This window comes from Lutra lutra, chromosome 9, assembly GCF_902655055.1.
Source record: "Lutra lutra chromosome 9, mLutLut1.2, whole genome shotgun sequence".
NCBI classification, from domain to species: Eukaryota; Metazoa; Chordata; class Mammalia; order Carnivora; family Mustelidae; genus Lutra; species Lutra lutra.
Window position 1 is genome coordinate 60,085,326 of NC_062286.1, and position 11,342 is coordinate 60,096,667.

At 34.6% G+C, this 11,342-nt stretch overlaps 1 protein-coding gene across 1 annotated transcript in view; it reads left to right on the forward strand.

The window, feature by feature from the left end:
• WDPCP (WD repeat containing planar cell polarity effector) overlaps positions 1 to 8,590 on the forward strand; it is a 347,887-nt gene extending 339,297 nt beyond the window's left edge. Inside the window, 1 exon segment of the mRNA XM_047744384.1 lies at positions 6,564 to 8,590. Coding sequence (XP_047600340.1) covers positions 6,564 to 6,688 — 125 coding nt within the window. The 3' untranslated portion in view covers positions 6,689 to 8,590.
• Positions 8,591 to 11,342: the final 2,752 nt, after the last annotated feature.

Genomic DNA, 11,342 nt, shown 5'->3' on the forward strand with positions numbered 1-11,342 from the left:
AAGGCAATTCCACAATTGCTTAACTCCTCCTTACTTTTAAAGTTTATAGATCATCTTCACAGTTATCTTACTAACCTCAGATGTCCTGCAATTTAGTAGACTGTCCTTTGATAGATATAGTACACTTTAAGAAGATTCTTACCCACTTTCTCCAGAACTATTTTAAGAAACACATTTAAACAGATCTTAGCTGAGATACAGTTAAGAGTCAACCACAGTGAAGAAAAAACAAATTTGAAAATTCTTTTTTTTTTTTTTAAAGATTTTATTTATTTATTTGACAGAGAGAGATCACAAGTAGACGGAGAGGCAGGCAGAGAGAGAGAGAGAGGGAAGCAGGCTTCTTGCTGAGTAGAGAGCCCGATGTGGGACTCGATCCCAGGACCCTGAGATCATGACCTGAGCCAAAGGCAGCGGCTTAACCCACTGAGCCACCCAGGCGCCCCCAAATTTGAAAATTCTTGAATGGTTAAAATGACAAATTTTATAATGCACATTTCACCACAATTAAAAAAAAATAAAGAAAGAAACCACTAGAGGTCTAGCTGGTTCCTGGGAAGATTTTGGGAAGGATGTGTACTGACAAAAGCTGATGAAAAGAATTTGAGTTCTCCATTAAACTTTAACACAAATTTGAAAGAGATCAACTTAGGCTTGCATGTTGGAATACACTTCTAGGTATGGAGCATATCTCTTGTTCCCAACACCAACTTCAGTCATAGACAAATAGGTACTAAATCATATAGTCATATACCTATACTGTCTGGCCTGTACTACTCATTGGCATACTGTCTGGAAAAAATCTTGGACTTAGAAATGCCAGAAACTCATTCTTTTAATGTGGAATTATGACAGATACACCAATCTGCTGTTTATGTTGCTCTTTTGGCCCTTCTATCATCCAGAAAGGTTGATTCCAGCCAGAAGAGAGTAGAACAGAAAGTGTATTTGTGTGTGTCTCTATATTGTCAAAATGTAAATATTGGGGATATATACACCACACACATTTACATATACATTTACATGTAATATAAATGTATATACATGCATACATATATTCAGATACTTACATTTTTATTTATATGTAATATATGCGTATATTTACATATAATATACATACATATGTGTATATATACATACATATTTACACATATATATCAATATATTTACATATTGACAATTACCCACTTTAGTAAAGAGCATCTTCTATAACTGAAGTTTAAGTATGCAATTTCTAAAAGTGTGATAAAAATAGCAAGTTTTCTGTTCATTGATACTACTATCATAAAGCTTATTAATCTACTTGATGGATAACATCTTCAAATATTTGTTGAGATATGGTAAGTGCTAGTCTCATACTTACATCTTTCATCCAAAGAAAAATTTTTTAAAAATGTTTTTAAGTGTATCAACATATTGCCTAAAGCAGAGATTTAGATAAACCATTAGAGAGAAAATAGAAGTACCAACACAGCCATAATACAGTGATCATTCTTCATAGATATAAACCAATTTATCTTAGTATTTATGACCTCTCTACTTTCTGAAAGATTTGGGGCAGAATTCACGAAATTATTTTATATACAATACCGAAAATACAATTACATAAAGCAAAAATCAATTAAAACTTGTAAAGTAAGAGGTGTTTGAATATCTGGGGTGTTACATACAAATTAAAACAGAGTTTAGCTCTGAATTTGGGAAGGCTAAAGCAAAAAAGGGAAATAGGTTTACTTTGAGAAGTACCATGGTATAATAGAAAGAATACAAAACAAACTGAGTGTCCCTGGAGGGGATGCGGGTGGGGCAATAGGGTGATGGGCATTAAGGAGGGTGTTTGATGTAATGAGCATTGAGTGTTATATGCAACTGATGAATCATTAAATTCTACCCCTGAAACAAATACTATACTATGTGCTAACTCAATTGAACTTAAATAAAATTTTTTTAAAAAGAAAGAATTCAGGATCAATGGGCAAACTATCTCAGTTCCAGTTTTGTTCCACTACCTCCTCAGAGCTACAACCTCTTTATACCTATTTCCTAAACTGTAAAATGGGAATAGTTCTATTTAGTAGCATCCCAAGACTGCTATGTCAAATTAGGTAATGTGGAAACATTTTATAAACTCCAAAACGCCATTCATTACTATTGTCTTTACTGACTTAATAGTTTAAAGTATGCAAATAGTAAATTCAACTGGATGGAAATGTTTTTCCAGCACTGGGTCCACACTAAAGAATGCCTGTGTTAGAAAACTAAACATGTCTTCAAGTAGAGTTTTGAAAAAGAAGCCCTATTCACATAGATATTTTCATTATAAGCCTTCTATAAAAACAAATTACACTGAATCACAATTCACTGAAGGTAGTTCTGTGGAAAGGTGAAAGGACAAGTTTATTTACTACTGGTTTACTTAACAGAGCAGGTTGGAATATTAGATAGTTAGCCTATTTATTAGCCTGTCTTTCATAAATATCAGAAGTCTCAAGCCAACCTTTGGCAACTGCTAAATTGTCAATTTAAGATTTCGTTTTCTAGAAAAAGCATCAAGCACCAAAACTCTGGAATACTGATTAAAAGAAAATCCCTGGGGGCGCCTGGGTGGCTCAGTGGGTTAAGCCGCTGCCTTCGGCTCAGGTCATGATCCCAGGTCCTGGGTTCGAGCCCCACATCGGGCTTTCTGCTCAGCAGGGAGCCTGCTTCCTCCTCTCTCTCTGCCTGCCTCTCTGCTTACTTGTGATTTCTCTCTGTCAAATAAATAAATAAAATCTTTAAAAAAAAAAAATAACTATTAAAAAAAAAAAAAAGAAAGAAAATCCCTGTATGATACCAAATATGCAAGAACCAGAGTTAAAGTCAACAGTGAAACTTGAGTAACTGGAAAATTGACTGAACAAGGAAGCATCTCCTGGGGGCACCTGGATGGCTCAGTCGGTTTAAGCCACTGACTTGGTTTCAGCTCAGGTCATGATCTCATGGGTAGCGGGATGGAGCCCTGCATGGAGGCAGGGGTGGGGGGCCCATGTTCAGTAGGAAGTCTGCTCAAAGATCCTCTCCTCTGTCTGCTCCTCCACAACACACGTGTGTACTTGCTCTCTAAAATAAATAACTCTTTAAAAAAAAGTAAGAAAATAAAACATCTCCTCTCACACAGGGATGGGCTACTGGCAAGCCTGTAAACAAGAGCCTTAAATATCAAGTAAAGGCAATCATAGGAGTTAATCATAAAGTAGCATGTTCCCTGTTACTGTGGAAAAAAGCACTTCATAGAGAAATGACTAAATTCTAACCCCAGTTCTGCCACTGAATGAGTAACTTTGGGTAAAACACTTAAACTGTATAAGCCTTGGTTTCCTCATCTATAAAATGAAAGGACTGCAAATTAGGAAACTTGCTTCTATCTCTAAAATAGTGTACTTCTGGGATTTAATTACTGGTGAACCAAACCAGAAATGCTGAATGAGACCATGAAGGGAAACAATATAAAATAATAACAATATAAAATAATAAAATAACAAATAAGATGATCACTTAGTATTTAAAAAAAAAAAAGATACTTGTATTAAGTGAGGAACAGGTCAAAATCCGGTCTGTAGCAAAGCAAAGCTTAACTTGTCTACAGAACAAGTTGTTTTGTCTACAGAATTTGTCTTAGGGAAGTCTATGTACATTTAAAAGAGAGTGACCTGTAATCTCCCAACATTAGGTAACAGCAATAGGGTGTGGCTTAGAAAAATGCACATAACTATATGTGGAAATCAAATGACGGTCTGGGGAAAACCCTTTTGTTGCAGTAAATTATTACAGGAATTAACATGTAAACATTCAGTCAAAGGTAAGCACAATCTCAGCACATAATAAGATGAAGATCATCTCCACTGAAACCCTACTTCCTATTAACAAAGAAAATAACCTCCTCCCAAACCAGGAAAGAAACAAAGCAAAACTACCAGTTCTACAGTATTTATCCAGAGGCCTAAAATCTCCTAAGCTTTGCACCAGTAATTCTATTTCTGCAACTCTATACCAAGAAAATAATCCTGAACACGGAAAAAATTTCATGTCTAATAATGTCTGTCACAAAAAAAAGGAATGTCTATCACTGAGTTATTATTTTAAAAAGAGGAAATTAGGAACCATATATATATAACCAAAAATTAAGGAATAGTTAAATAAAGCTCTAGTATTTAATGGAACAAAATTTAGCCATTAAAAACAAAGACTGTGGAAGCATTGAAAAAAGTGTGCAAAGTGAGGCAAAACCCTCTAAAATATATAGAATTATGTATGTAATTTGATTTCAACTATATTTAAAAAAATAAAACGTGGGAAAAAAAGACTGGAAACAAATACTCAGTAAACAGTTTTATATGACTGGTGAGAATATGGGTAAATTTTTCTACTTTTCTGTGTTCCAAATTCTATTTAATTAATATACTTTATTTTAAATAATAGATGAATATGCAAAATACATTATTTCATTAATCATCAAAATATTCCTCTAAGTTCAATAAGGTACAAGTCAATGTTATGTAGCACGAAACACATTTATCATGGAAATCCTGGAAATGCCCTGAAGTAAGACTTTTATTTTTTTTAATTTTTTTTTAAGATTTTATTTATTTATTTGACAGAGAGAGGTCACAAGTAGACAGAGAGGCAGGCAGAGAGAGAGAGAGAGAGAGAGAGAGGGAAGCAGGCTCCCCGCCGAGCAGAGAGAGAGAGAGAGAGAGAGGGAAGCAGGCTCCCCGCCAAGCAGAGAGCCCGATGCGGGACTCGATCCCAGGACCCTGAGATCGTGACCTGAGCCGAAGGCAGCGGCTTAACCCACTGAGCCACCCAGGCGCCCCCTGAAGTAAGACTTTTAAAAATAAGCTGAATTTTTAAGGAAACTCTTCAAAGACTTTTTTTTTTTTTTTTTTGAGTCCTGGGAGATTCTTGAGAATTCTGAGATTCCTACTTTTTAAAATGTAATTCTTAACTATATATACATCAAGAAGATGGCTGAACCAGATACTTCGAGTATGCAAAATCTGGCCTTCCAACAACAATTATAACCAGATATTAGAAAAATAAAATAATTTATATAGGATCTCTGCCAGTTAGTGAATAAGACCAAAAGCTAAATCCAGGTTTCTTGATGACCATTCTACTGATGTACACGAGAGATTTTTTATATAGTAGCTTATAAGCCAAGAATTGGAACTTGTTTTTTTAAAATGCTGGTGCTTTCAGTGTTTTTTGTTTTAAAATTCAAAGCTACCTAAAACCCCTGAACTTGCCAGCACACACACACATGCCTCAGGCAATATTAAATTACTCATTCTTCTTGTTACCTGTTTTTCCAGGTTGGGTTTTTTTTTTTTTTTTTTAATTTTGTGTACATCAGGATCCATAGGCACATGCATACATACATGTTCCTCTTACTTGCCAATCCCATACCTGTTTTCTTCTAGAAATGACAAATTTCTGAAAGGCTTCTCTTACTAAAAAGAAATTTCAAATATAATTAAGGAAAAACTTTAAATTTTTTACATAAAAGAAATGCCTCCAATTATGACATGTTAAAGTACAAACCACCATTCCTACTCTCTTTACTGTTCCCCTTTACCTTTCTTTCTTTTGTTCTTTCTTTCTTTCTTTTTTTTTTTTTTTTTTTAAGATTTTACTTATTTATTTGGCAGAGAAGGACAGAGAGAGAGGGAACACAAGCCTCCCGCTGACCAAGGAGCCCGATGTGGGCCTCGATCCCAGGACCCTGGGATTATGACCTAAACCAAAGGCAGACACTTAACAACTGAGCCAGCCAAAGATCCCCCCCGCTCCTTTACTTTCAAGTCTAAGTAGGTTATCTCCAAACTTTCAAAAATGTCCTCACTGTACTGTTTTCCAAATAATATCATTCACCTTTGGTGTTATGTTTAAACATCCTCCAATTTCAGAATCCTACCATAAAATTCTTTGTTTATATACTTAATGGGATTGGGGGAGGGAGTGAAAGAAAGTTAAAAAATGGAAATAGATGAAGTCTTTGCATCTCTTTGCAGCTTCATAAAATTTAATGAAGGGCTTAGAAAAACCTAATCTTTTCTATGAAACATTAACTCAAGAACCACTATCAAATACTCAATAAAATACCAAAATGAAGAAATACGTTCTATATGGACTTTTGAAAACAGACAGTATTGTAAAATCAAATTGGTAATAGGTAGAATTACAAATGACGAGCCCTAGTTTGCAACTTTTCACTGCAGGAGCCTTCACATGCTTCGAAATCTCAACTAATATCCTGTCCTTCCTTCTTTGCCTTTTATGCTTCATATGTTATTTCTCTTTACTGACTTTTATTCACACTGTATCAATATTATAACAGTAAGAAAAATACATAATTCTCTTATGTACATATATTTAGTGCATTTTTTTGTTTTAATGTTTTCTGATATTTAAAATATTAAAGATATAAATATTAAGTCAATTATTTGTACTCAAACATGATTTTAATTATTTGTACTCTACTTAAACATGATTTTAATTTAATTTTTTTGTTTGTTTGCTTTCAGGAAACCGGAGATGGTGGTTCTCTCAGAATGGTTCACTTTGGTTTGGTGTAAACAATAAAAAAACTTTATTTTTACTTAAAAAACAACACCTTTATTTTTCACATCTAAACTTTTTCATGGCCTAATACAGATTAGAATCTCCCTGTACAGATTAAAAAGGAAAAAGATAGTATGAATTAGTTGAGTTTTAAATTCAGAATATTCTCAAAGTGAGCTTTTATTAGTTTCAAAAACATGTAGCATAACAGCAGTGATCCTAAGTAAAAGTCCTTAATTTATTTTCAATAATGTAAAATTTTCAAAGTTTCTTAAATTGTACATTAGTGCTTAAAAAGTAAAATATTTAAATCTGGTTCTCCAAGTATTTTAAACATTTCTTGTGATCTTGTTTACATTATTAATTTGCATAATGAATAAGATATTTATTAAGCAAAAATTTCCCATTATTGGGAGACAACTGTCTATGGGTCTGTTGAATTATTGCTATGAGGGAAAGAATGTCCCTTGGGGCCTGATACCATCCCTGGAGCATAGGTCAGGCATGCTTACTGCCCAGTGGAAAAGTTTTATTTTCTTTTTTGGTAAAAATTTTATTGCTAAGTAATTATGCCCAACATTGGGCCCAAACTTGGGCCCCTAAGATCAAGAGTGACATGCTCCACTGACCAAGCCAACCAGGCTCCCCATCCATTTGAAAAGATTTAAAGTTCCCAAGCTCAGTGATCCTATCCACTGAGTGTGCAGGTATCATCTGACCCTCTTTATATCACCCCATGGGAATGGGCTTTGGACACAATGCCCCCACCAAAGGCGGACACTCCAGCTACTATTACTATGAATAATAAACTGTCTTTTGTTTCTGACTCTGGAGTCTCATGTCTTCTACCAGCATGAAACTGTTGCTTGTTAACTTCTTAGCTTACAAAGAGGGTAAAAATCTTAAACCCTTCACAGTTCTTGACACCAATTCATTAACAGATAGCATATATTTTACAACAGTAAATGTCTATAATAATCAGCGTCTTTTTCAAATGTCATACATGAAGTAAATTATGTACTTAAAAGTTATAGTTAAAAGTTAGATTGAAGGCTTTTATACTTCAGGTTTTTCTCCCTGCTTCCTATTCATCTGTACTTCTACCAGACGGTATGACGATGAAAGGAAGTAAAACTCAAATTAGATTTTTCAGTTTGCTATTGCTCTGGAAAAGATTTAGTAATACATGGTATGTGAGCCATACTAAAAAGAGATGTAGAGTTACCAGCAAATTTTCGTTTTATTATCCCCATCGTTCTTTATCACAATAATCAAAAGTTAACTAATGTTTTTAAAGAAAAAATTGTATTGAGAAAGATACAGTTCTTTCATGGTTGCAAACATTTTCTCCAGATTTTCTAATAAATAGTCATTAACCAAAAATATAAACCACATTTCCTGATCTACCATATCCTTTTATTCATTTCACCACTGTCTTCTACAACGATGTGAGAGACTGGTAGAAAAGTTCAGTTTTATTTCTAGGTCCTATTTGAGTAGATATAGTCTATGCTAAATAGATATAGTCAATGCAAAAAAAGTGAAAATTTAAATGAGACATTAAGATAAAATACACATATAAATACAACTATTTTGTCCTACATAATTATAATGATGTTAAGTTTCCCAGTTACCTAAATGAAAACTAAACAATTTTAATTCTTAGATAAATTGCCCATTCCCCCCCCTTTCACATGCCTCTGGAAAAATTAAATATATATAAAACCAAGTCTAGACAGTAAAAGAATATATTATACAAGAGATCCTTGACAACATCCATCTATAAATGTTGTGTTTTCCCAATGCTGTGAACCCAAGGATGTTTACTAATTAATTATTCCAATAAGTTAATCTTCCTGATCTGCTACCACCACAGCTCTAAAGTGAAAATAGTGGCACAGACAAGGACAACCAGGTAGCACCTGTGCACTGAGAGGTTCAGTTTCTCACTCAGGAATGGATCTATAAGATTTTCTATTCTTCAAAATTCTCAGATCTCAAATAATTTCCATATTAACTCATATTAGCTCTGACACTGTGCCTTTTACTGGAATAAACTGTTTATAATACCTATCTCTTAATGGTTTGGGTTCATTAAAAAGCCAAATAACCCTAACTAATGTTATACTTTTTTTCTGAATATCTATACAATAGTAAAAATAAGAATCATCAAATTTACAAGTAATACCATATTCTAAAACTTTATTAATTGTATTTTTTAAAGTATATAAAAACAGACACACAGACCAATGGAATAGAATGGTAAGCCCACAAATAAACCCTCACATATGTAATCAAATGATTTTGATTTTCAACAAGAGTACTATGACCATTCAATGGGAAAAAGAACAATCTTTTCAACAAATGGGCTGGGAAAATGGGATATCCATATGCCAATGAATGAGGTTGAACCTTATCTTGCACCAGAAAAAAAATTTTACTCAAAATGGATTGAAGACCTGAACATTAAGACTTAATTTATATAATAAATTCTTAAAAGGAAATATGGGGACAAAGTTCATTACATTGGATTTGGCAGTGATTTCTTGGATATGACACCAAAAGTACAGACAACAAAAGTAAAAATAGATTAAACTGAACAATATCAGTATTTAAAACTCTGTGACTCAAAAGATACTATCAACAGAGTGAGAAAGTAACCTACAGGATTGGAGAAAATATTTACAAATCATGTATCTGGTAAGAACTCCTACAACAACCACAAAAACAAATAGCCCTATTAAAAATGGGCAAAGAACTTGAAGAGACATTTCTCCAAAGGTAATATATAAATGGCCAGTAATCACATAAAGATAGGCAACATCATTAATTATTAGGGAAATGCAAATCAAAACTAGGGATGAGATACCACTTAACCACATTAGAATGGCTATTACTAAAAAAGAAAAAAAGAAAAACAAATGTCAGCAAGGATATAGAAAACTGGAACCCTGTGAACTCTTGATTGTAATATAAAATGCTACAGCTGCTATGGAAAACATAGCAGTGGTTCCTCAAAGAATTAAAAATAAAATTGCCATCCAGCAATTTCACTTCTGGCATATAGCCAAAAGAATATAAAGTAGGGATTCAAATATTTATATACCCATATTTATAGAAGCATTATTGACAACAATGTGAATATACTAACACTACTGAACTGTACACTTCAAACTGATTAAGATGATAAATTTTATGTTTATACGTATTTTATCAAAATTTTTAAAATATGCATATAACATGGGGGGCCTGGGTGGCTCAGTGGGTTAAAGCCTCTGCCTTCGGCTCAGGTCATGATCCCAGGGTCCTGGGATCGAGCCCCGCATCGGGCTCTCTGCTCAGCAGGAAGCCTGCTTCTCCCTCTCTCTCTCTCTGCCTGCCTCTCTGCCTACTTGTGATCTCTGTCTGTCAAATAAATAAATAAAATCTTAAAAAAAAATGCATATAACAGGGTACCTGGGTGGCTCAGTCAATTAAGTGTCTAACTCTTGATCACAGCTCAGGTCTTCATCTCAGGGTCATGAGCTCAGCATGAAACCTACTTAAAAAAATATATATATATATGTATATATATATATACATATATATATGTACACTATAACATTTGCTCTAACACCCAGCAGAGGGGCAAGCACTCAAAAAGCACCTGGGCTGGGGCACCTGGGTGGTTCAGATGGTTAAGTGTCTGTCTTTAGCTCAGGCCATGATCTCCAGGTCCTGGGATCAAGCCCCATGCCAGGCTCCCAGCTCAACACACACACACACATATATAAATTCAAATTATATATCTAATTATATATAAGTATACATAAAATATAAAATATACATATATATATGTATGTATGTAACATACAGGTTTACCTTATTATATGACCTTGAAGGCTCTGCTCTGATAGAAGTACACTGAGATTGGTTATCTCCTTAAAATAATGCCAAAGAAGAGCTAAATTTCAGAAGTACCAAGATTTTTCTAAATTTCAATAACCTAGAAGTATAATCTTAGTCAAATAACATCAGTTTGCTTTTTTAAAAATTCATGGGAATTAAAACACAATTCTTTAAAAAACTCACATTTTGGAGAATTTGGGAAGATGGTTAAGTAGGAGAATCCTGAACTCACCTCCTTCCATGAATACATCAAGGCTGCAACTACATATAGTGTAACTCAATCTGAAAATGACCTAAAGACTAACAGACTAGCTCTTCCACAGCTAAAGATGTAAAGAAAAAAAACACATCAAGAGGGGTAGGAGGAGGTGCCTGGGTGGCTCAGTGGGTTAAAGCCTCTGCCTTCGGCTCAGGTCATGATCTCAGGGTCCTGGGATCGAGCCCCGCATCAGGCTCTCTGCTCAGCAGGGATCCTGCTTCCCTTCCTGTCTGCCTCTCTGCTTACTTGTGATCTCTGTCAAATAAATAAAATCTTAAAAAAAAAAAAAAAAGTGGGGGTGGGGGTTAGGAGGGCCAGAGATGTGGCTGGGAATCAAAACCCTGGTGTAGTGACCCATAAGCAAGTGGGATATCAAAAGTGTAGAGGTTGTCCCTGAGGAGCAAGAGGACCAAGCCCCCCATTAGGTATGTTCCCCACCCTGGGGAACTGTGCTGGGAGGACATGCCCACATAATCAGCTTTGAAAATCAGCAGGGCTTAACTAAAGTAGCTTTGAAAATGAGCCTGACTTCAGAAGAACAAGAGGGCTATGGAACTGAGATTTCACTCTTAAAGAACCAGTACACTATAACATT